Here is a 26946-nt window from a genome sequence, read left to right as displayed (position 1 = left end):
CTTAGAACAATAAAGCACCCTTTATACAGTTTTTGTTAATGAAGAAATAAACAAATTTGCCTCCATGTGTATCTTTTAGTGACAAAAATACAGAAACCTTAATTTTGCATCTTAACCACACAGCAACGAAAGTTGCCCATGTGTGAACACAACAGTAAATTATGGTTGAGTATTACGGGCATGAGCAGCAACGAGCTTTGGGCTCACTCGCTCCTTTCTCCCCTGTCTTCCTCTGGTATTGTGGAGAGATGTTTGGAAATTCTTGCTCCTATTTTTAAAATCAGAGCTCCTGGTTACATCCAAACTCGGGAATTTTGGTTAGTTTAAACTACATTTTGTTTAAACATGTGTAAAAACAACAACAACTCAAGGGCATACCCTCCCCAACCAGCCCAACAAGAACTGAGTATGCTCAGTGACATTCAGGACCCACAGAATGTTTAGTTAGAAAAGTATCTTGGAAAACCAGGGTGAAGGGAATGTGGTAAACTTTGCAACATACTGTTGTCAAGTGTAGAATGTCAATTGCTCTTTTAACTATTTACATTTCATTGATCACAAGTAACATAAAAATTAAGGGCTGTATCTAAAGCTGCTCCATGCGGATAGTTCTGTTTGTGCAACTGGACTTCCATTTCCATGTTCTGGAGCTGATTTTGAGAGCGTGCTCAGAGGGGGGAGCTGGAGGGGAAGCTCCGTGGCATAGACAGAAGTCTAGATGATTTGCAGTGTTGGATGCGGTCTTAAATTTCTAATATTAGACTGAATAAGTCTCACACTTCAGCAGGTAAAATATAACTTTTACAGTGAAATATTCTACTTTCATTGATACAGTGTAATACTACATGATGCAATGGGAGTTATACAGGCATGTTACAGAAATGGACACTAAACTATTTAAAAAGTTTCATTTTTACCTCTAGTAATAAATAATCCATTTTAATTACAGGTAACAAGCAGATTTCCAGTTCCCAGTTTTTGCAGTGAAAAGCATACTGCTTGCTCTGTAAGAAAAAGAAATCAAATTATTGTACATCTGAATACAAGCAATCTACACGCAGACCCGGATCAATGCACTTATTTTCTTGGTTTTCTGAGTAAACAAATTAAATCTTTAAATAGTTTGAAAGCTAATCCCCAGTCATCCAGTTCACATGTCACATTAAACCACAGTTTGAAGCAAACTGTGGTTTAATGTGAACAAGCAGCATGCTGATACACACAGTTCAAAAATTCCCAGGGAACTCCTCTCCTGCTTCTGCAGATGAAACCCACGTTGCTCAAACCCAAGCTCATTGTTTGTTTCCCCAAAACAAATCTCAAATGGTAACTTTGGAGAAAAACAATGAGCCAAACTCTGGCTTGTTTTGTCCACAGCACAGCAAGGCAGGAGAGCCCCAGGAACCTTTATGCAGCATGCATGGACATGCTGCGCATACACATGCTGCGCATACACATTAAACCATAGTTTGCTTTAAACTATGGTTTAATGTGATGTGCAACCTAGGTCACTAAGTTAAAGCAAACAAAAAATCAAGGCTTACATATGGAAAAAACCTGACATATCTTTGTTTGGAATGGTTTCAAAAAGCAACCAATTGATTTACTGCAATTATATCCAGAAAAATGTTCAGATTTCATAACATATTAACCCAAAACCAATGTAGAAAGATGTATAGTTGTTTATAGCCACAGTGGAGACAATTAAGCTAAGGCAATAACCATTATTGGACACTTCCAACTAGCAAATTAACTGCCTCTTTACTTCTGCCTTTTTACTGCTGAGAGAATAATACAGCGAGGGGAGGGAAATCCTATTTCCAATAAACTTTTCACAGACTTCCACTTATACGATGTGCATCACAGTTGCAAATATGTTATTTGTCAGCAAATGTTGTAATGTTTAAATATGTTTCAGCTTAACCATGTGTTATTTTCATTAAGTGTGGTTAGCATTTTATCTGAACACCTAAGCCACAGTTATGGATTAGCTACAACCAAGATGTTAAACTATGGCTTAAAGTTGGTTTGCAATTAATGGTTTTCATTAACTGTGACTGTGAATTACACTGTACTGAACAAAGATACAAAGAATACAGTTTAATTTGGCAAGCTAAGCTATTAATTCACTGAATATTTGAGATCTTAACCAGCCTGGAGACAAGGATTAGCACTAGCCGCAGCTCAATATTGTATCTTTACAAGGCCTCTGGCATAAATGCTATGTTACATACAGCAAATTATTCTAAAGTAGAATTCCACTCCCTTTCCCTTGGCCAGTGGAAAGCATACAGCTCAGCAGAAAATAAAATGTAATTTTAAAATCCTGAAATATCATTTAGACAGACTTTCTGATCTTAGTAGTAGAGTATGTTTCCTCCAAATTCAGGCTACATAAAAATAATCTCACAAGGAGCATGATTTCTATTTCAATATCAATACTTAACTCTGGGGAATAGGCAGACTGTTATTTTTCACTTCATTCTTCAGACTGCAGAATAATGTGTGTTGCTTAAGATTATAAAGGTCTATGTACTGAAAAATCAAGTCTGAACTGAGAAATAAGTATGTTGTATAGTAGTATTAGTCACTAAAAATGGCCAAAGCAAGCACTAATAAAAGAACAAAGTAGTATCAGGACTACAAAGACTTTGAATGCCAACAACCATCTGAAAATAAAACTGTTTAAGCAGATTTATTCTCAGAGTAATTTAAATCACACAAATAGCTCCAAACCTCTTGGCTATCTGAATTAAGCTTTTGCACAAAAAATAATGCAACTTTATATGATGACTGTTAGATATTTTTTTTTTGTATGTTAAAGAAACAGGCAAAAATGTTATAGAAAAAAATAGAATGATCAGGATATACAAAGAAGGAAACAACTCCCACCCCAATAAATGTAAAAACTAAAGAGTGACTCTAGTTGGGAGACACATTTTCATGTTGTCTGTTAACACACAGTTCCAATCTAACCGGGGGGGGGGGGGGCGAGAGAGAACACGAAGACAAAATCCTTGTGTCACCACCAATTTATTCTGTTTCAAAACTATACAAGCCTAGCCACCAAAAACTGCAAAACACTGTTATTTAAATTGTTCTACAAAATACAAAACACAGTGAAGTTGGTTAAACTGACCTATTAAAAAAGAAGCACACCTGTCATTAAGTAGTGGGCTATTGCACATGTCTTGCTTATGGGCTTTTCACAGGCATTTTGGTTAGTCACTGTAGGAAACATGATGCTGAAGCAGATGGCCTTCCATCTGGTCCAGCAAGGCTTTTCTTACGTTCTTATAAATTAAAGTGTTTCAAAGACCATTCTTCGTACCCTATCCTTTCAGCCCATTATGAACTAGAAATAGAATACAGTAGCAGTTCTGCTGAAAACTTAACCCATCAAGTAAATGCATTCTGAAAAACCCTTCAATTTATTACATTAACTACAAATCGCATTTCCATGAGTTTATTCACAGACACAACAAGACAACTGCAAGCATAAGAGTAGATTTGCTGTTTTAGTTTTTAAGCCCATCATCTACCAGTTCTTTGCATTTGCCCCGGGAAAAAACATGATGAGGCCTTCTATGGCACATAGGGTCCTCTTCCCAGCTGAAATTAGGTTTGAAAGAAGAATTATGCTGTAGCCAATAGAACTGGTTGTGATGAGAGCTTTATTGCAGTATGTCTGGTGCTGACAACAGTTTCTCTGGTTTGCAAAGGTGCCCAGGAGCCTCAAAAGATTGACAACCCCTGATTTAGACCAATTCTAATCTTCAAGCTAATTCATAACACCATTAGAGAGGAGGTAGAGAAGGCAAGGTAGGGCAGCACTGGGGGGAAAACACTTTAATTTTATTCTCATCCCTTCCCTATGTAACTTTTGAATTCCAGAAAACGGAAATAAAAAGACAAGGGAATGAGGACTAGTGACATAAGTATAAAAGGTTGTCTAGACAGCACCCCTTCATACTCCCAGATGGCCTCTCTAGTTCCCAACCATATATCTGGTAAGTGTGCCACGAAAAAGCAAGCCCTGTTTCCTCATGATATTAGTACAATCTCCACTGAAAAGTTTTTTTGTGGAGGAGTTCTACACAGAAGCTTTCTCTGGAGATTGCACAGCATACATAGGTTGCAGGCTGAAACATCTCCTCCATACTAATGGTTGGGATCAGAAGCATTCCTGAAATTACTGCTATTTTAATACATACTATACTTTCAGGTAGTCACAGAAACCAGGGTATACATCATCTTATCTTGGCTTCTTTTAATTAGGATGTCTTAAAAAGTTCTAAATAGCAGAGTTATCTGAGGAACAGATGAGTAAGAATGAATCACCTGATGTTCTATTTTCCTCTTAACTTCCACTTCATAATAATAAAAATTAATCGGGCAACAATGATCTAAAAATATTTTTAACACAAGCGCTTATAAAAACTGCAGATAGCAAGCACCATATTGCTTCATTTTTCTTCCCCCTTTTATTTCACACAGGGAGTCAATGTTTCCTGCAAGGTGAAACCTACTATAACACACATGTGCATCATTAAAAAACAAAGTATGCTTCTTACTTCAGAAATACTGTTTTACCCATAGGCAAATATAAACAAATAGATTAACAGAATAAAACTTGTATGATTAAATCAATTAAACTTCCTTTTAATCAGTTATAGCCCTAGCATCTGCTATAGCATATTAAATAGGGGCTATCTATTTCTTACGTAACTGAATTTAAAGAATTGAACTGACAATTCACCATCTTAACTGGGTATTTGATCAGACTGATAAAGAAATGAGCATCAAATAACTGAACAGAAAAGTCTAGTTATCGGAACAGGAAATTTTAAAAGAGGCAAAACACACTAAAGAGGAAAACAACTTATGAAAAAAGTTTTGTGGCAAAACTATTCCTAAACAAGAATAAGTTAATTGAAGTACAGCTTAATTAGGCTGAAAAGCATAAGTGGAGAACCTCTGGCTCTTCAAATGCTGTTGGACTACAACTCCCACCATCCATGACTGCTGGCCATGCTGGCTGAGGCTGATGGAGTCCAACAACTACTGGAGGGTCACGGGTTCCTCACAGCTCAACTTTCAGGCCTTTAGGTACATTACAGTGGCTAGATAACTGGGCCCCCTTTCTAATTTTTCTTTTAAAAATCATATATTGTCTGCTCTTATAAAATATAAAAATAAAGTTCTGTTATCATTAGAGGAGCCAGTTCCTTCTTGGCCTGTTGTGATAGAAATCTGGAGATTTATTAATTAACAATTTAATGGCTACAAGTAATGAATGAACCCAAATATAATAGACTTTTCATGACAACAGAAAGATAGTTGGGGCTTTTAGAGAGTGCAAGGAGGAAGGAAGAAGGCAGACTTCTGTTAATATGCTCTGGTTTTATATTATGGTTAATTTTAATGATGTAAACAGCTTTAGAGAACTTTTTGAGAGCTAAAAGGTGGTATAAAAGTGATAAACTGACTGAAAAACAATGATGTTAGGTGATGGGTTACATATTGACCACCTACTGTATAGTGAGTCAAGTAATACCTTGTGTACAATGATTGTCATGGCAAATGTTCCAAGCATAACATTTCACTTCCTAACCTGCCTTATGAGCAGCTGGGTCCTTTCCAGCAAAATACTGAGCAATTAAACTGATCAGCAAAATGTTGCCCAAAAGCTATTGGCATTCACACCCAATCACTCTTTATGCTAAAGTTTAGTTTAATCAAAAAGTGCCTATGATGAACTACTGAATAAAGAATCAAATGTTTCCCTTTTTACCCAGCTCTGGGGTCTAAGGCTTGTAAAGGTCTCTATGGTCTTACAAGCAATGCAGTGACATCAGAGCAGCTAATCAAAGAAATGCCAGCCACCGGAGAAGAGCAAAGAAGCAAGCAAGCAAGGCTTAACTCCTCCCAGCTGTTCCAAAGAGAATGGGTATGGGCTCTTCATCACAGCACAGTCAGACTTCTAAATTGTAACTTTATGACATAAAAACAGATGGATCAACTTTTGTTTTCATGGCAGCTCTTAAAGGTGACAATGAGGCAGGATCAAAACCTGCCCCCAGGTTTGACAGTAGCTTAGTCACAAAGCAAGCTCAGCCCTCATCTGAATACTCTCCAAGAACAGTGGTTTACTTTTCCCCACTTAAGTCAATGGCAGCAATTAACTTGGAGTGAAAATTGTGCAGCTCTCAAGAGAAAATATTCGGGATCATGAGCAATAGCAGCATCACAATAGTGTCCCCTTTACTTTCCTTCATATGAGTAAATGACTTCTGCTCATTCCCACAGGAACAGGCAATTACTTCACCACATCACTGGAATTGTGGCAAAATCCATTTCTTTTTGTTCTGCCCCCAGATTGGCATCCACTGACAGGAATCCTACAGGTACACAGACAGACACTCCCTGCCCCAAAGGACACCTACAATATGCTTCCCTCTATCTCTTCAAATTACCAATAAACCCTGAATGTACACCAAATATCTGAAATAGGTAAGCCTAATTATTTTTCTGCATAGCAGAACAAGTGTGGAAAGTTTATAAGACTGATTTAAAAACTAATAATAAAAAGAATACAAATGAAAAACAGCAGAAACCATCAGGAACATAAACAAACAAATGGTAGTCTGGGAAAAAATAGAGAGGTGCAGAAGTATACAGCAAGCACTATTTGAAGAGTGGAGACATAAAATAAGTTTGGATTAGAATAAGGAAGCATAGCTTTAATAGAGATTTTCTTGTAAAAGGTTTACTATATATAAAAACAACAGTTTCATTTATGGGGAGAATTACTTAACTTTCAAAAAAAGACTCTGAACAACATATAAAATGAAATATGATGCATAAAGGTGCATATATGTGCCGAATCATATATACAGCAGTAGTCCATTTTATTCCAGAGTACCTAAAAAGTTGGAATCTGCTGACAGAATATTATCTTCTGTCAGCACACATCATTACAAAGTACAAAAGCAAGTCTTCATCAAGTTGTGTATAGCACTAAATCAGCACTATGAAGAACTCTTCCACGCGCCTTAAATAATGTACTTGCCAGGTTCTATAAACACAGGTTGTTTATGACTGAGTCCTTACAGAGAAATTCTAAAGTGGGGGGAGTGACGTAGCAGATGAACCACGACTTCCCAAGTCCAGCCACCTTGCAGTAGCCAGTGCAGGAGGTGGGGGCAATTCCTTTTTCTTCATTCTGACAGTTCTTTCCTCCCCCCCAATCAGGGGCAGGGTTACCTATGCCAGCATTGCTGATGAGCCCGATCCTGGAGTCTCTCAGGGGAATGGAGAGGCTTTGATGCAGCAGATCATAGGCAACTTCCATCCCACACCAGCCACATCCAGTTTCAGGGCCACTACCACCAGTGGGATATTTATAACTATGGAGCTTTCCACAGGTGTACCAGGGGTTGACAGCAGAGGGGCATTACAGTCCCATGCTAACTCCCTCCAGCCTGCAGGACTGGGGGTCAAGATTGCAATTAGTGAGTGTGGTCAAGAATCAATGCATCCTCTTGGCAATAGCATAATTCTATAGGCCTCCAAGAGAGACATCATAGGTTAAAACATTCTTACTGCAATATATTGAGTCTCCCAGATACCGCCCTTCCACTTTCTGACTAACCTCAGAGCAAATCACAGCACACCACTGTCAGTATATAAACTCTAGATATATCAAGATGAAGAGCAGAGGGCCACATTTCAAGTTCATAAAAAGACCATATAAATGGGAACTTAGTGACTACTGTATGAGAAGTGTCTTTTCAACAGCATACCTGTTGAAACAGTATGCCAAAGTTCATAAAGTGAGATGGGCAGATGAGCTTGAAAAGGATATTTCCAAACTGAATGAATGAGCATTAAAATAGAAAATGTGGTTCAATGTAAGCAAGTATAGTGATGCACAATGCAGCAAAAAAATCCTAACTTTACATATACAGGTTACAACATTTGGGGCTTTTTAGTTTAGAAAAATGTGAATAAGGGGTAGCGGGAGGGGGGAATGACACAACAAGAGATATGTAAAATTATGCAAGAGATGAAGAAAGTGGATAGGAAGCCTTTTTCTCCTTCTCTTATAATACTACAACTCAGGATCATCCAATAAAGCTGGAGATTCAGGACAGACACAGCACATGGTTAAACTATGGAATTCACTACTACAAGATGTAGTGATGGCTGAAAGCTTTAAAAGGTAATTAGACAAATTCATAAGAGGATAAGGCTATCAATGGCTAATATTCATGATGGCAATATATTACCTCCTGTATCAGACACAACATGCCTTTCAATTCAAGTTATGCGGGGATACATGAGGGAGAGTGCTACTGTACTCATGACCTGCTTGCGGTCTTCCCATAGGCATCTGGTTTGTGGGAACAGAATGCTGGATTAGAGGCCTTAACCAACAGGGCTCTTAACTGCATAAAAATATTTTTTAAATTATCCCAGATTTTGAAAATTATGCTTTTACATTTCACTGCATGAACTAATAATTATGAAGGCTCATCCAAATAATATTTACCAGTAAGTAACAACTGGGAAGGGTTGAAACTTAGTGGTAAAGCATCTGCTTTGCATAAAGAAAGGCTCAGATTCAATCCTCAACATGTCTAGGTAAGGCTAGGAGAGAACCCTGTCTGAAATCCCGAAGAACCAATGACAGTCAGTGTTGACAATACTGAGCTACATGGACCAATTATCTGACTCAGTATAAGACAGCTTCCTAAGTGTGGGAAGTGCCTCTATTATCATGTCATTCTGGTATCCTTCCCCAAGCAGTGACTGCGGCAAACCCTTGCACTACGTTCTGGGGACTTTGAGTCGCTATATAAACATTTCTAAAACAAATGCACTTCAGAGCAAGATGAAAGGTAGTGACATCCCAGTTTGGTAGTAACTCCAAAAGCAGCAGCATCTCACTCAACTAGAAGAGTACAGTGATAGTTACCAAAACAGCAACATCTCACTGAACTGTGTATGTACTGCCTTCAAGTCAATTCTGACTTATGGCGACCCTACGAATAGGGTTTTCAGGAGGCTCAGAGGCAGTGAGTGGCCCAAGGTCACCCAATGAGTTTCATGGCTATGTGGGGATTCGAACCCTGGTCTCCCAGGTCGTAGTCCAACACCGTAACCACTACACCAACTAGAAGAGTAATAATTACCAACAGAGTAAACACTGAATTATTTGAAACAGGAGTTTGTGAACCCAAGCACCACAATCTTGCACACTATTGATCAAAGGTAAAGCTCCTTCATAGATAGGTCAATTAGAGCTTTTGCGTTAGTCCAGAGTCTGCATTTCACCAGCTTAAAATATATTCAGGATTCTAAAAAGCTAACTGTTTTGTGAACATGGAAGGAGTGGTCCTCAAATGTTCTAACTTCAGGGAACCTTTCTGCATGGTCATCTGCCAAGAGCTCCTGGATTTCTGTCACGAACCCCAAAGCACTGAAGAGGATTTTGTTCAAGGAGACACATTCAGTTCCTGCCTATTGTGCTTCCCCACTGCCCTGCACAAACTGAGTGCACAATTTGGAACAAATCCAATTCTCTTCAGCAGCTATGCATTGCAAGGGGAAGACTGGTAATGGAGGGCAAGCTGTTTTTCAGGGCATTTTGTCCATTAGTATTTTTTGGAGGGAGGATAGAGAAACACCAAGATTCCTCAAATCAGTTTAGAAGTTACTGATCTAGAAGAAAAAAGGAAAGAAAACCTAAAATGTGCAAGGAAAAAGTGAAAAGTACGTACGATTATTGACTTCTACATTAAATGTGACTGATACCACAAAAAGTGTCTCAAGGGGAACATCAGCAACTTGTTGCTACTAAGAACTAATCATCAGGTCCTATAAGGCCACTGAGTCCAACCCCCTGCTCAAAGTCCCTGCACACTCTGTGAGAACCGGTTTCCATATGTTTAACAAATTTTTAAAAATGCAAATGGGGCAACAATTCAAAATACAGGGTAAACAGCCACTGTGCATACTCTCCAAGTTAGCCTGCATACTCTGTGCTGGGTGGGTACATACATTTTTTGTTACTCCTTTTCCTTCAGGGAATTGCATGGGTGGTGCTGGCAAAATGCATCTGAGCTCATGGCCATCCCATCCCAAGTGGCTTGAGAAGACATAGTGAGGGAAGGCAAGAGAGCAGTTCCACTGGCATTGGCTTCCTCTCCTCTCACCCACCTGCCTGGATTAAAATGAGGAACATGCACTGGTTCTGTACCAGTACAGGGCCCCCTGGACATGGCTGACCTCAGGTATACTCCGCCTGCTGCCCCTGCGACTGGCCAAAGCAGTCACCAATGCCAACTCACAGCCACCAGACCATGAGTTGTATTCGGCATCGTTAATAAGCCCTACAGTTACTCCAGATCCATTAGCTGACTAACGTTGCAATCCTATATATACTTTGCTAGGAGCAAGTCTCACAGAACTCGAGAATTACTTCTGATTTTGTTTATTTAACAAGATTTATATACCCCTTCATCAAAAACCTCTAAGCAGTTCACATAAAATATGCATTAAAATTAGCAATGAATTCAGAAATCAGAATAGACAAGTACATGATTGCAGTGCATCTCTACTGTCTTTCAAGGAGGTACACACTCTTTTACTTGGCAAATGAAGAGGAAGATCCTTTGACACCTAGACACATTTCATGGGGTACGGAGCAGACAGCCCATGCAGCCCTTGCCTCTGAGGTCATTCCTAAAGGAGGAACAGTTATCTGGGTGAGCAATAGCCTCTTACCGCACCTGGAAAGCTTTGCCAGAATGGGAAGGGGGACCTTAAGGACTAGTGAGGAAGATTTACATCCCTTCCTGGCTTGGAGAAAGGACAGGACACTCTCTTCTAGTGGTAACCAGGATCAGGGATCCTGTGCAACTTTTCGTTGCATGTCCCACTTTGCAGTTTCTAATCTCAAATGTTTCTTTCTAACTGCTTTTAAAGTAGCACAATTCATCTTATAAGTACAATCAGAGACACCCAGTGAAAGTTGTTCAGATGCCCAACACTGAAGTAAAAAGGATTTATTTAGTCCAGTGGAGATATTACTTTTGTTTGAAACATGTGAAAGGCCAGTTTGGATTGCACCCTCTAGTATTCCATCTGCACATGATTATATGCAGAATCATATATACACAGCAGCATGGAATGTTGCTGTTTCTGAAGGAAGGCAATTTAACTCAATGTTTTAAGTCACCAAGAAAAAAAACGCAAGGGAAAAATACCCAGTTTAAGTAATTAATTTAAATTAATGTCTTTTAAGATCTGTTTTTATGATGTTTTAAAGCATTTTAGTGCTTTGTTTGCCACCCTGGGCTCCTGCTGGGAGGAAGGGTTGGATACAAATAAAATAAATAAATAATAAATAAATTAGCTATTCCATTTTGACATTCATGTATTTCCTGAACAAACACATTAAACGGTTGTTATAACAATTAAAACATATTGGTTTGCAACTAAGTAGAACCTTTATATATTTTAGGATGATGCCTTTTGCGCTACAGAATTATATCTGCCTAGAAACAAACATCTGTTTAGCTCTCTCTGTAGTGTAGGATGCAAGTGTAGGAAAGGAAGATCACTTATTTGAAGGCTAAAGCTACCATCCTATGCAGGCATATTTGTGGGACTTACTTCAGAGTAAATATGCATAAAATCAAGTTGTAATGTGTCCAGAATGTTTCAAAAGCAAGGGACAGTAATTATTGTGCAAAATAATTTTCCATCTCATAAAGAAAAACTATTGTATTGTTTGGTTGGTAGAGTCATAAATAGTTTGATAACAGAATTTATTGCACAGCTCATAGGTTGAGGAGCAGAATATAGTAGCAGAACATCCTAGATTCTAGCACTTGCAGTAACTTAGTAGTCCTTGGCCCCTTGTGCTGACAGAAGACAGTTTGATCCACCAGAGACTTCTGTCAGCAGAACATGAAGGGTGGCAATTTTTGTCAGTTTCCCTTCCCCCTGCAGCCCCTATGCTATTCCAGAGTATCTCAACCCTCTGGAGCAATTTCAAGGGTATGGAGGGGGGGATTTAGGGTGGAGGCAAAACTGACCAACATTTCCTCCCTCCTTATTCCAGAGATGGAAGGCTCCACTGGATAAAAGAGCTTTCTGTCAGTGCAAAAGACACCATTTGGATACATTCCTAATAGATATATGGCTTATGGTGTTTATTTATAATGCTTAACAGTAGAAGTAAAAAAAATTCCCATGGTTTTATCTTTCACTTAGAAAAGGAGTCTTTAAACTCAAGTGCTTGAAAGGTGGGTCTGGACCAATGCACAATCTCCTAAAAGTGCATCATGACCAAGACCAAACCACGGTTTGTGCAGTTCCCCTCTATCCCTAAGAATCCCTGATGGTTTCCCGAACAGTGAACTCTGACAGCAGTGCAACACCCCAAACTATAGTACATCAATTTGAATGCAACATCAAAATACATTAAGCTCAAACTATGGTTTGTAAATCGGCCATGATTTAGTTTGGTAGACACTTGCAAATCAGACATATCAAATAGAGCTAGTTCAGACACAAAAAACATGGCCATTCCTAGATCATCTCTGTAAATGTAGGCATTGATAGGTTTGTTTGTACTGAATTCAACTTTTCTTTTAAACCAGATTCTATTTTTAAAAAGAGAAAGTGTACTTAATTATGGTAAGTACACTATCCAGAATGAATACCCAACTTTGCTAAATTAAAGACTTCTGCACTTTGCCTACCCAGAAATTTGTATGCTTCATTTAAGGCATCAAACATTCTGGATTCCAAACCAGACTTAAATTTCTCAGAAAATTGGAACACCCATTGGTTCTTTATCTCAGCATCCTAGATGTTGTAACCTGATATCTGTAGCATTGGGGGCGGGAGAATTTCAGCCTGCAATTTCCATCTTGGAATTTAGTCTACAAGCTGACACTATGGCTACAACATCCAGCCTAATTTTGTGCTTTTTCTTTCTTTCCTTGTTCTCCCACCCTGTTTTGCAAAACATCTTGCCTAGTGAAGAGTTGTGGAGAACCCAAAAGCTTGACACAATTTTGTGACATTTTGGTTGGCTCTGATATTGACCAACTATGAATTTCGGATTTTTCCCTTGTGATACTTTTGCTTATCCATGACGTATATATAGCACATAGACCACACAAAATAAATACTAACTCTGTGTAGATATTAATTTGTGTGGCATGCGTCCCAAAGTTGATAAATCAATGATAAAAAATTAAAAAGCAAAGGTAATCGTATTGGTCCATAACAAAAAAACCCAAAATCCACAGTTGGATTTTGATTAACACACAGCTCCTGTTGCTAATCAAAATGACACACATACTGTATACTCTGTAGGAAAACAGATAACATATAAAGAGGGAAGAGCACTTGATAAATGACAGAGCACATGCGTTCCATGTAGAAGGTCCCAGGTTTAATTCCTAGCATCTCCAGGGAGGACTGGGAAAGATTTCCATTTGAAACTCTGGAGGGTTGCTGCCAGGCAGCATAGATAGTACTGAACTAGGGTTTCTTCCAGATAATGTTTGTTGAGGATTCATCCTGATTTGTTGGCAGGAAGGTTACAGGAAGCCATTTATTTGCCAAACAATTGTTACCCCACACTGTCTAGTGCATTTTTCCAAGTTTCCTTATTACAAAAGTCCGATTTTGGGGGGAAGCAAGTTTGATGCACAATAGCACCATATCAATGTTAATTGTGCAACCTGAATTTGTTGGTACTGATTGAACCCCACGCCAAAAAGCAACAGTCTAGAAGCACCCTAGATAGATCACCAGCTTCCTATATTACTAAAGGTACCGCAACAATATACTTTGTTTTGAACTAAAATATGCTTCAGTAGTTAAAAAGCCACAAGCAAGTCACCTTAATATTTATTAAGTACACTCAAGTGAAGTTTTTGCATTCCATTAACTAATACAGTCTATATGTACTTGGCAAAGCCTTCAAGTACAGCCCCCCAAAGCTTTATATACCAGCAAAGAGCTCAACTTGGTTCTTACAAGGTATCAGGTAGCTTCTACAGAGTTAAACAAGGACACCATATTACATTAGGAATGTCAGGAATTTACACTGGTGGAAAAAATGGTACAACAACATTGTGTTATAATCCCAGGTAACACTTAGAAAAGTTGTACTTGGCTATAGTACAATGAATGAAATGGCCATACTTTTCCCACTCCTTCCAGTACTTTCTCTTTTAGATTTGTGAATTTTAAAAAGACACAAAACCATCCAAGGGCAAAACGCTTAGGTAATCACTGAATAGAAACAAAACAAATGTTATTAAATGGGGGAGGGGAGATTTAGTGAGAAATTTAGTTGCAGCAGGTAGTGTTTTCGAACATAAATAGCCTGGTGAGTTATAGAGAAATGTGTGAAAGTTATTTAAAACAGGGCAAAAAAAACAACAACCAAAGGACATCACCGTACCCTAGAATTCATACAGGATACGTGACGATGGTATAGAGAAATGTTACCACAGTTTCCTGGCTTCTGATGATTAAAAATAAAGCAGAAACAGAGAAAGATAAAATTAGACAACCCCCCCCACATTGCCAAGGTGGTGTTACCGAGCCACTTCACTTAATAGCTTTTACCAAATGCGATTCGATTGGATAGACTGGAGTGACTCCTGAGAGAACTCTTTCTCGCATACATACATACATACATATATACACACTCCTAGCTACAGCAAAAGGAAGTGCTTTTTCGTTTATTATTTAAGAAGCTTTGAAAGCCATACACATCTTTTCCAGCTCCCCTTTCTCTTCACCTTGCAAGACTCAGAGGAAATATCCACCTCAGCTCTAACAACCCCCCTCGCCCGCCCCTTCACATCCTCCTGTTCCGTCTCAGGTCTCACTCACTCATACACACGCATTCACACCACCACCACCGACTCACCTGGGGCAGCCGCAGAAAAGGAGAAACGGCACTAGCCACCGGCCTCCCCCGGGAGAGGTGCCTACCTGACTTGGCGCTTGAATCCGGCGCTCTCTCTGTCACGGCTTCCAGAGGAGCCCAGGCCTCAACAGCAGCACCGGTGTGGCGTAACGCAGGCATCCGACGCCGGCGCCCCACTTGGCCGGCAGGGCGGCCCGTGTTGTGATAGCGCACGCCCTCCTCCTGTTCTCGCCTGGGAAAGCGACTAGGAGGAGTAGACTCCGCCGGTCACAACACCACGACCACAAGCCGCCGCTTCCTGTTCACAAACAAACAGACAGGGAGGCAATAGAGGAGGCGGGCGTTGTCAGGGCTGGAAGGGAGCGCCCAAGTCATGCAGCGAGGGCAACCAGCAGAAGCTATTACGGCATCCTCTGACTCTGGGGCTCGATCTCCAAGATTCCGCTCCCACTTTCCTGGAGATCTAGCTCTTGGTCCTCCTGCTGCTGTTGCTGCCGCCTCCAGCCTCGAGCTCCCCCTGCTGCTGTGTGCGAGGGACCGGCTGAGTTACAGAGTGTGACTGGCTGCTCCTCCCTGCAGGCGAGCAAAAAAAGAAAGCAAAGAAGCGGGAGGACAAAACAAGATCAGCAAAACCAGCTAGCCCAAGGCACATTTGGGGATTGCCTCGATTACTCCTGTCCCGTCGTTCTCTGACTTTCTCTCTACCTCAACAGGAAACTAAAGTGGAAAGAGGGGGCCTCCTCACCTGAAGCTCTGCCTGGCCAGAAGATTTTCTCATTTGACTTCTCGGCATGCAAAGCTTATTGGAGGGACAGGGAGCCACGCAACTTCTTGAGATCTCAAGGCAGCCGCAGCGCGATAGGCCAAGTCACATCACCTACTTTCAGTGCAAAGCTGGCCCTTGAAAAGTCTCTGCAAAGTGCCTTCTCAGCAGATACTTTCAATTGCACAAGGCATGAAAAGTCTCAGAAAACAAAACGAAAAAGACAATGCAAAGCAAATCCTAAAATCATCATGTGAGTCATGGGTGCCATATGAGAAGGTAAATTCTCAAAAATAATCTCTAAATGTTCAAAAGGCGAGCAGATTAGATAGCAGAAGAAATCTCAGGAGCAAAAGTCCAGGTCAATCTTGGAAGGATTCTCTCTAATAATATATATATATTTTAAAAAGCTTTAGGAATGTACTCTTCCACAAGCCACACAAAGCCAACAATGTACCTTTACATTCTAACCAAGATATAACACTAGAAAAAGCAAGCAAAAACTTGAGAAGCTGATAAGGGTTTCCTCATCAGAATTTTTTTAAATGTGAATGCTTAACCTCTGCCCTGATAGAAACAAGTTCTAGCACAAATATTATTCCAGCCCTACAGATGGCTTGTAAATGCAGGGTTTTCTTTTGTGGGTGGTGGTGTACAGACCCATTTTGTCTGATGTAAAAGAGGGAAATGTACCACTAATATAATTATACTGGGCAGTTACATAGCACTTTAGAGTGTTCAAAGTACATCACATACATTATTTCAGCAATTTTGAAAGCCACAGTGTAGAATATCCCTATATTACAGATACAAAACTGAAGCCAAGACATGGTGAGGTCCCCAAGTGAGTTATGGCATGATATGAACAATAGGTTGAGTGAAAAAGCAACCAAACACAAAAGTAGATACAATGGACTGTGGTCCATCTGAAATAATATGCCATAGCGACAGGTGAGCTTTTTGGTGAAAGTATGTGTGATGGCCAGTGTGAAATATAACTAGCTGCTCCAATTCTAAATAGACTGCTTTGGAGTAGCACAACCTATTGAAATGATGCTCAACAGTAAACAAGAAGGTGAATAATGTGGGTGGGAGAAGCATAACAGAAGGTATTTTGTTGACTCTGAAAAAAGATTATCGAAATTATGGACTTCATGGTAGTACTAATTCACTATGGAATGTTCTTCAAGTGTTTTAGTGGTTTTGTAGTTCTGTCATATAAATGTATTAATTTCCCCTTCTTTCAGACCACTCTGGTTCGTCTCCTGGCCTGGCTGTAGAAATGTTTCTTTAGGTTTTAAGTGAATAGTGGCAAATGCTTCTTCTCTTCCAAAATCTTTGTTATATATTGTGGCTAGGAATAGTGTGGCAGCTGATAACATGGCCAAACTAGAAGCAATGTGAAATCTATTATTGCAGTTAACGTGCACTTTAAAAAAATTGAGATAGCTACTTTGAGGAGGGGGAGCAGAATTGGAACCATGGTGGGCATCTGTCAGTTTCTCAATATACGGGCCAGGTCCTCATCAATTAAAAGATCAGAAAAAAGACAAGTCTTCAGATGGCGCCCAATGTTGGTGCCAGTCAAACCTCCAGAGGGAGTGTGCTCCACAACCAGTATGCTGTGGCTGAGAAGGTCCTCCAACAGTCTGACTCACTCAGACTTCACTCAACACTAGAACTCCCCGGCAGAACTCTCCAGGCAGGATAATATGAAGAGAGGTGCTTCCTCAGGAAACTAGCCCTCAAGCTGCTTAGGACCTTATATGTCACTAGAATTGGGGTCAGTAGTAAATAGGCAATCAGAGCAAAACTTTGAGGAGCAATATTATATGGTCTTAAGACATCAAACCCAACAAGACTCAGAGGGACTGCATTTTGTATCATATTCAAGGGCAACCTCATGTAGAGCACATTGCAATAGTTTAAGAGATTACTAGGACATGAATCACTGGCTAGGCTATCCCTGTCCAGGAAGTGGCAAACCAGTTGGAGCTGGAAATAGGCTCTGTACTCCACTGAAGCCACCTGGGCTTTCAGTGACAAGGTGGAATCTAGGAGTATCCCCACATTGCAAACCCGATCCTTCAAGTGCTACCCCATCTAGAACAAGCTGCCTACTTAATTCCCAACCTTGGTAATTGTACAAACCAATATATAATCTTAATTTATTTCTTCATTTAATTCCAGTCATCCAGTAACAGCAGTTCTCTGTGTAACATACAACAAATTCTTTTAATCAATTACAACAGAGCAAAACATTCATAAGCAGTAAATGAAACTAAAATAAAAAATAGAAAAAAGTAATGACAGAAATGTCACAATGATTACAAATTGGCCACTGTGAGAACAGAGGTCTAGACTAGATGGGCCTTTTGCCCGATACAGCAGGGTATACTTAGTACATAATATAGATAATACATGCAACATTTAATTCAAACTGATGTAAAACATAAGCAAACTGACAGTATTAAAATTGAATATAAATATTCATAATTAATATAGTTGTTTCATTTGTTTAAAAGTGTTTCAGAATAACTGTAGATTCATATTGTGAATTATGTCATCAATGAAAAGGAGGCTGCATAACTAAATATGGAGATGGATAGAGAGCAAAATCTGTTTCAATTAAATCTTCATCTGTTATAAAGACACGTTGCATTTTCATATATGGAGAAACATGACTAAGTCTTTATGCCCATCAATGTGTGTATTAATTAAATAGTTTGTGAATATCATCAATATTAATAAGATAGCTTCTTGGGCTTATTTCTCAAATCAGATTTAACTGCTCCAGCTTTAAACTTTCTTGGAAGGATTTTTAGCACATTCTTTGTAATGATATTTTGCTCTGTTTTGCTCTGTCTGTTCAGTTCTGTAAAAACAATTATAACATATATGAATATTCAAGTTCTAAAACCTTAGTTGCTCCAAGAGATCCCATTCTTTTACTCAGTAGAACAAAGAGAGCTGCAAATATGAGTTCCTCTCATTTCAGTTGTCAACTTCCAAATAAACACAAAAACAGCATTTGGAGACTGACAGACAACTGAAGTGATGAACTCACATTGGCTTACTTATATTGCTATGTAACCACCTTTTAATTATTTACATAATTAACAGCGGGTGCTATCCGTTGCAAGAGGGAGTGGTTCCAGCCGCCCTGAAAGAGGCAGTGATCCGACCACTACTGAAAAAGCCCACCCTGGACCCATTGGTTTGTGACAACAACTGCCTGGTGATCGATAGGGTTGTGGCGCAGCAATTGCAAGTACTCTTGGATGAAACAGATTATCTTGACCCATTCCAGTCTGGGTTCAGGCCTGATTATGGGACTGAATCGGCCTTGGTCGCCCTGATGGATGACCTCTATCGGGGAAAGAACAGGGAGTGCAATCCTGTTATTCTTCCTTGATCTCTCTGTGGCTTTTGATACCATTAATCATGGTATCCTTCTGGGCCGACTTAGTGAGATGGGTATTGGAGGCACCATTTTACAGTGGTTCCAATCCTACCTCCAGGGAGTGGTCATCAGGAGATTTGGGGCAAGGTGTCAGCAGTATGCTGATGATACCCAGTTCTATTTCTCTATAACATCTGAATTGGGAGAGACTATGTGAGCTCTGGACCAGTGCCTAGACTTGGTGGTGGGCTAGATGAGGGCCAATAAACTGAGCAAGACGGAGGCGCTGTGGGCTGGTTTTTTCCCAAGTTGGGATAACTGGTTAGTTGTCTGCTTTGTTTTGTTTTTTTTCATTGATTTTTATTCAAATTTTTAAAGACAAAAAACAAAACAAAACAAAAATTATTAAACAATAAAATAAAATGTTGACTTCCGATTTATCGCAGATCAGCTATAAGTCTACAATATATAACAATCCTGTCTCCTAAATTATGTTATAAAATCACTTTCCTCCAGTAGCTATCTTAACTATTCATCAAATCTCATAAACATTACTTTATTCTTCCCACAAAAAGTCAAAGAGAGATTTCAATTCCTTGAAAAATATATCTTTCAATTTTTCTCCAGATAAACATGTTGACCAATCCATCTCATTCAAATCCACTAGGTCCAATAATTTCAATAGCCATTTTTCCATTATCAATATTAATTCCATCTTCCATCTTCAATAATCCTGTTAAGTCCAATAATTTCAGTAACCATTCTTCCATTATCGACAATCCTATTAAGTCCAATAATTTCAATAGCCATTCTTCCATTATCAGTATCCCGTAATAATCTTGTTATCATAGCCATAGTCCAAATAAACATATAGATTAATCCATCTCGTCAAACCAGTTTGATCCAATGATTTTAATAGCCATTCTTCCAATATCAATATTGATTCCATCTTCCATCTTCAATAGTCTTGTTCAGTCCAGTATTTTCAGTATCCATTCTTCCATTATCAGTATCCCATATTAATCTTGCTGTCATAGCCATAGTCATATAATAAGAGTCTGATGGGAATCTCCCTCATCACAAATCTTTTCTTGCCATCAATTCTGAATATGTTGCTGAGATATTGTTGTAAAGTCACATCACTGCTCTTCTTTTTTACAAAATGCACTGGCTCATCTCTTAAGAATTTTTCCATTGTCCCATATCTGTAGCCAATTCCATAGTTTTTTTCTATGTCAAACTCCATCACATCATTCCAGTCCAAAAAATTATCCAAGACATTGATAACTTTATCTCTATTATCTTCATTAATTTCTTCAGAGACAACATTAAGTTCCAAGCAGTAAGCTTTGTTTCTTGTATCCATAGACTCCAGATCTTTTCCCAATACTACATTTGTTCCAGTCTCCAGAGCCTCCTCTCTCACAGAATCCACTATTTCTTTAAACTCCTGCGTCATTTTGCTAAATTCATTTTTCATCCTCTGTCTACCCTGTCTCCAGATTTCGTTATCTCAATCTCATCCATTATTTTCTGAAACATGATTTCTTCCATGGTCTCAGCCCCTTTCCTGATTGCCATTCTTAGAACCACAAAAACAAAAATTATTTCAGTCACAATTGGGTTCAATATTCCAGGCTCGATGAAGTCACAATGTAGACAGTACAGCCTGCCTTATCTCTCATGTTCAGGAATACAAAACAAATCCAGTTCCCAGCTTCAAAAGGGTTAGTGGCGTTGTGAACAAGCAGATTTGTCAAAAAGAAATAGACCAAAAAGAAAATAATCCCAAACGTATAATGCTCCAAAGTTCATAAATCAGATTTATTTATTTTTTTTCCCCTCCTCGAAATAGAAATCCCTCCTCCGTTTATATCTTCAAAATGCACCTCCAGGCCAGCTTTTTGCAATAAAAACTAAGATAGGCTTTTTTCAATTTTTCTCCTCCTTAGTTTCGTGAATAAAGGAGAAAATTTTTAACTCACCCAGAAGATCTTTATAGCTGATTCATTGACAAATCTCTTTTTGCAGCAACGATTAACCAAATGAAAAAAAAAATGTAGAAAGAAGGGTGCTTGCTTGTTTAAGTCCGTTCTTCTTTAAAGAAAAGATAAACATATCGTTTATTCAGCTAGAGCGTGATGGACGTCCTCCGGCATTGCTGGCTGAACCTTCTCTCATAAATTAATGAGATCCAGTCCTCCCAAACAAAAACAGGCTTTTATGGTTAATCTCTATGTTTCTCCCTTCCAGAGAGAAAATCTTCATCAGTCAAAAAGAATGTTCTGACTGATTTACGCTGAAAAAACTTCTTCTGAGACGAGAGCTCGTCTCGAAAAGCAGGCACAAGCGAAGTCACCCTTCCCGGAAGTCCTGTTAGTTGTCTGCTTTGGATCGGGTCGTACTCCCTCTGAAAGAGCAGGTCCGTAGTCTGGGGTGCTGTTGGTTATCCATCTTTGTCATTAGAGTCCCAGGTGACCTCGGTGGCTAGGAGTGCCTTTTACCAGCTTCAGCTGGTAAGACAGCTGCGGCCATTTGTGGACCGGGATAGCCTGACCACTATTGTCCATGTACTGGTAACCTCCAATCTGGATTACTGTAATGCTCTCTATGTGGGGCTGCTCTTAAGGTTGGTCTGGAAGCTGCAGCTGGTGCAAAATGTGGTGGTGAGACTGCTCACTTGGGCAGGGTATTGCCAACATGTCACCCCACTGCTAAATGAATTGCACTGGTTGCCTATTAGCTACAGGTCCAAATTCAAGTTTTTAGTTTTGGTGTACAAAGCCCTATACAGCTTGGGATCAGGATACCTGAAAGATCGTCTTACCCCTTATATACTCAATCGATCACTACGCTCTGCAGGTTAGGGCCTCCTACAGATACCATATAATCGGGAGTTCCATTCCGCACAATATAGGAAGTGGATCTTTAGTGCAATGGAACCTACTCTTTTGAATTCCCTCCCCTTAAATATTAGACAGGCACCATCTCTTTTATCTTTTTAACACCTACTGAAGACCTTCATCTTTCAACAACCCTTTTAAGTAGAGACCTTATCCCAGTCTGCATCTGTGTTGGAATTGCTTTTTAATATGTTTTTAAAGCTTTCCTCCCTCCCCCCAAAATATGTTTTTAAAGATGTTTTGTTTTGATATGTTTTTAAGAATGTTTTGTTTTAATATATTGTAAAGTTTGTTTTTATGATGTTGTAGAGTGTTTTTAATGTTTCTGTTTGCTGCCCTGGGCTCCTATTGGGAGGAATGGTGGGATATAATAATAATAATAATAATGTCACTCCACTAATGGAACAGTTTTTGATCTAGCGGAGATGTCTGCTAACTTAAGAGGAGAGACTATTATTGCTGATTCCCCTTCCCACTGTTGCTCCCATGTCACCTTCCTTGCTGTTCTGAAGTTCTTCCCAACCCTCTGTGTCACAGATTTTGGGTAGGTCTAGGGGGCAGATGTGGAAAGAGGGAATTGGTGAAAGTTAGGAGACACCTCCCAGAAATCAAAAGCTGTTCCCCTTTGTATTTGTTGATCACCCAATGTGAATTTAAAATTATTCTGACACATTTTAAGCAGTGAAATAACTATATTAATTATGTGTATTTACATTCTATTTTTAACACTGACAATTTGTGTTTTGCATCATTTTGTTTTAAATGCATGTTGTATGCACTATCTATTTTGGGGATTAATTTGCCTGCACAATTATAATTGATCTCTTATTTTTTCCCCTTCCTCCTTTACAAGAGTACCTGTCTCTTTTGTTTGTTTTTGTGTGTGCATTGTTCCAGTATAAAAGTCAAGGAGAACTGTTCAACAAATTATTCACATTTAAAAAAACTTTACCTAATATTGTTGTTACATTCTTTTTTTTAAAAGTCCATGTTGTTATTTCACTATAAAGCTGCAATCCTAGGAGCAAGTCCCCCTGAATTCAGTGAAACTTACTTCTGAGTAAATATGTAGAGGACTGCACTATAAGTTAACTAGTTGGCCTTGGTAATTAGCATAAACACAAAATAAGTGTGAGGAACCTGTGGCCCTCCAGATGTTGCTGAATTACAACTCCCATCAACCCTAGCAAGCATGGCCAATGATCAGGGATGATGGGAGTTGTGGTTCAGCAACATCTGGAGGGCCAATGGCTCCCCACACCTGGTACAGAAACTATTGAGAATTGAACTTTTTTGTTGTTGTAATAAGACTAATGATTTTAAAAATATTTGACATTGGTTGACCTTTTTTAAAAAACCAAATGGCCAATGCTCATGCACAGCTTGCTTTTATTGTGCACCCTACTTTTTGTGCTGTCTGTGATCAATAGCCTGTTATAAAGTTGCCAGATGCCTCCCCCATATGGCATGGGTAAAGGTTCTGCTGTTAAGAGGGGGAAAGAAAGAAATTCCATTGCGTATGTTCAACTCCTTGGTTATATCTCTTTTTATCTCAGTCTCTAGCTTTAATAAAATCAAAATGTTCTGTGGAAAAATACTAATGTTGGAAATAATGCCTAGGAGGGCCCAAACTGGTGGCAAGCATGGGTGGGGAACTTTTTTCAGCCTGAGGGCTGCATTATCTATCTCATGGGCAACCTTCCAGGGCATGCATGCCAGTGATGGGTGGGGCCAGAGGCAAAAGTGAGTGGAACAACAGATGTGATTCTTACCTTTGTACAGTAGACTACATTCCAGCCACACAAAAGCCAGAAGTTCCTATAGATACACCTCTCTTCATCTGTGCAAACAAGAGGTATTATCAAAGTTCAAGTGCCTCTTCCAGCCAGGCAGAAGCACTAACGGAGGGCCTAAAACAGGACTGGTGAGATAGAGGCTGGGAGGAAGAAGATTTTCCTTGGGTCAGCTCTAAGGGATGAATAGAGAAGCCTGGAGTGTGACACTTGACCCCGGGCCTGAGATTTCCTACCACTGGTACAAAGCATTTTTTTTAAAATGGCGTTCAGATAGTGTGGTGGGAATTCAGCTGCCTTTAGAAATATGGCAGGAGTGTGTGTGAATTATTCTGCCAAAATATAGTAAAGTTGGGGCCTTTATTCTCTCATGAGATGGATATTTATACAGTTATATTTCACTGACTTCATTTCAAATTTTGTATTTTATTTCTGCAGGCTTCTTAACAGCACTATTTCAAGTGCTTTCAAGTTCAAGCACTATTTCAGCAGCAACAAAAGTTCACCTTGGCTCCTGCAACTATATGCTGCTGCCTTGTGGTGCTATAGTATGGTTTTCCCAAGAAAGGAAGGGAGTTTTTTGGGAGTTAAAGGTGTGGCAGATGCTATGCCTTATGTTGCCTACCTCTGCTTTTCATAGGAGGCAAATGTGGCTGTCAAATATGACTAAAATTACTACTCGGCTTATGAAAAGGCAATTTGGCCATTTTATTTGTTACTGCTTGTATTAGGCAGTTTTAGTGTAAGAAAGTGGAGATGTATACTTGAGTGGAATGCCACAAACTAGTAGTAGTAGTAGCAGTATTTAATCCCATCTTTCCTCCAAGGAGCTCAAGGTGACATATAAACTACATAGATCTACTAGTGGTGTATTCACACCATTATTCCTTCTAACCTAGTTTTGACTGGATATAGGCAAAAGACAGCTAGAGGCCTCCCAAGGTTCTGTATAAAAATAGGCCACTGTCTGTGTGTTTAATTCCTCATCCCGATGAGTAAGCATACTTTTGTTATCTTAGGGTGATCGTCAGTGTAAATTGTAGAGAAGACTGTGATGCCCCTGTATTTTAATATCTGTAAATATGGTAAGTGCGGGTTTTTTAAGTGATATATGGTAAGTGACTGAGTGAGAGGGGGGAGTACATGGGCTAGAATGCTAGAGAATGCTGTATGATGATTGGCTGAGCGTTTGAGTGGCTGAAGGTATAAATGAGAGGATGACAGTTGGTTCAGGGTTCTGTTTTGTGGGGGAGCTGTTGGCGGTTGGTTGTGGAGTGTGGATTGAAGTTGGTTGTGGGTTGGATTATATTTGGCTGGTATTTAGGCAGAATATATATGACTGGAAACATAAAGAGTGACACTATATGAAACCATACGCTTGTTGAACATTCATAAAGTAATCTTGTTATTTCCTGGTGTTATCAAATAAATACTTTTATTGGTTTACCAAAAGCCTGATCCTTGGCCGGGGATACACAGACCAGAAGGGAGGGCAGGGTAATTACCAAGGCTGGAGGGAAACTGTATCAAATAAATGGTGGCAGCGGTGAAGGGAGATATTGTAACATCATCAAGTATCCAGAGCAACCCAGGATTGTATGCTTTATAGACAAAGATACAAGGGGGTTGTGGACAGCAAGGGTACCCAGACACAAAGTAACAAGCCATAGGGAGACTAAGGCGAAGTCTCTAGCAGTATTGTTTACAGGGAGTGACTGGTGGTGCTGCCTAGCAGTGGGATCTTGTGAGATCTGTGCTAGGGTGAGCTAAAGAAAAATAAAAAGTGTGATTCTGACTGCTGGTAGCCATGGGTGGGAGTATCACAGGTGGTGCCAGTGGGAGGAACATTACAAAGACTCATTAGAATAAATTGATTTAATTTAAATCTATTAAGTTCAGTGGGTCTACTCTGAGTATGATTAACATTGGATATTATCCTAAAGGTATTCAAAATGTGCATTTGATGGATTTTTCCCTATAGTTTTTTTAATGTATGGATGTTAAATATTTGATACACTTTTAAAAAAAGAATGTGTAAAACAGCTTTCATTCTAAGAACCACTTTTTTAAGTAGGACAGTTTGTAAGCATTTCTGGACTGGCTGGTAGAACTCTTTTTTGGCAGAAATCTATCCCTTGTTAAATCATTTTCATGGTCACCTCCTCAAATTATTAAAAACAGGTAACTCTCTTCGCCCCACTCAATAACAACCACAGATTCCATAGTACTCAAATGAATTGTCATTTATGTTAAGGACTTTTTATATGCACATTTAGGGTATATTCTGTTTTCATCTACTACTGGACCTTTCTCTTGGGTTTCTGTGATACCAAACATAAGTTTTTATTATTAGAACATGATGAAAATTCCTACAGAACTTTCCTTTTAGACAATACTATAAAACTCTACACATTGACTTGATCTTATTTTTAATTATAATCTGTCTTCTACCTGAGGAATATTCCATAACTGAATGGAACTCATAGTTAAAATCCAATTCTTATTCATCCTAGTTGAGCACTGCTTTTTCATCTACTATAGTAAGTTTTATTTCATGCCGCTATCACAAGGCATTAATCTCTTCTGATGGTGAGATATTTATGCATATTTACCTATATTATGTTCTTCCGTTGTTATGGCAAAACACTGCATGTTAATATTTTTTGTCATAAGAAAAAGTCTGGAGTTCCCTAACAATAATGTTTTTTCTTCAATTCTGCCTTATTAATTATGTTAGAGTACACAACATTTGTTGTTTCCCAGTTTAAGCTTTCTACTTCTATATAGCAAAGCTTTGTCTATGTACATGTTTGAGTTTTAGCTCACTCTACTCCTGCAAAATCACAATGACTTTTTGGCATCACATGAGATTAGAAGATTGTGATGTACAGTTTATTATCAGCCCTTGAGTAGCATAATTTCTGCTTTCCACTGATTATTTTCTTTGAAATTACTTTTCTCTAGATGTATTAATGATTATCATATCATAGTGGAAATGTATCTTGAGATTTCCTACTCATGTTCTTAATACTTTCAGAAAAAAATCATTTTCTCTGTCGCCACGCTGATTTAATTCATTCACACTCAGTAATTTCATTAATTTAATTGCTGTA

The 26946-nt window shown here is 39.1% G+C and overlaps 2 protein-coding genes across 3 annotated transcripts in view; one reads left to right on the top strand and one right to left on the bottom strand.

Annotated features, from left to right (window-relative positions):
• FAM135A (family with sequence similarity 135 member A) overlaps positions 1–15675 on the bottom strand; it is a 107257-nt gene extending 91582 nt beyond the window's left edge. Inside the window, exons 1-2 of one of the 2 annotated variants that reach the window (XR_009762167.1) lie at positions 15037–15675; positions 918–1004 (exon numbers count right to left, since the gene is read on the bottom strand). The gene's annotated coding sequence lies outside the window, so the exon portion shown is untranslated. The remainder of the gene's footprint in view (positions 1–917; positions 1005–15036) is intronic. The other variant, XM_061623085.1, reaches the window with a different exon arrangement.
• The window catches only part of COL9A1 (collagen type IX alpha 1 chain), a 200263-nt gene continuing 188109 nt past the window's right edge, over positions 14793–26946 (top strand). The window contains exon 1 of the mRNA XM_061623089.1: positions 14793–16013. Within this exon, the coding sequence (XP_061479073.1) occupies positions 16006–16013 (8 nt within the window). The 5' untranslated portion in view covers positions 14793–16005. The remainder of the gene's footprint in view (positions 16014–26946) is intronic.

The sequence above is a fragment of the Rhineura floridana genome, chromosome 4 (assembly GCF_030035675.1).
Source record: "Rhineura floridana isolate rRhiFlo1 chromosome 4, rRhiFlo1.hap2, whole genome shotgun sequence".
Lineage (NCBI taxonomy): Eukaryota > Metazoa > Chordata > Lepidosauria > Squamata > Rhineuridae > Rhineura > Rhineura floridana.
Note: the sequence above shows the minus strand (reverse complement) of the source record. Positions and strands in the feature narration are given on the sequence as shown.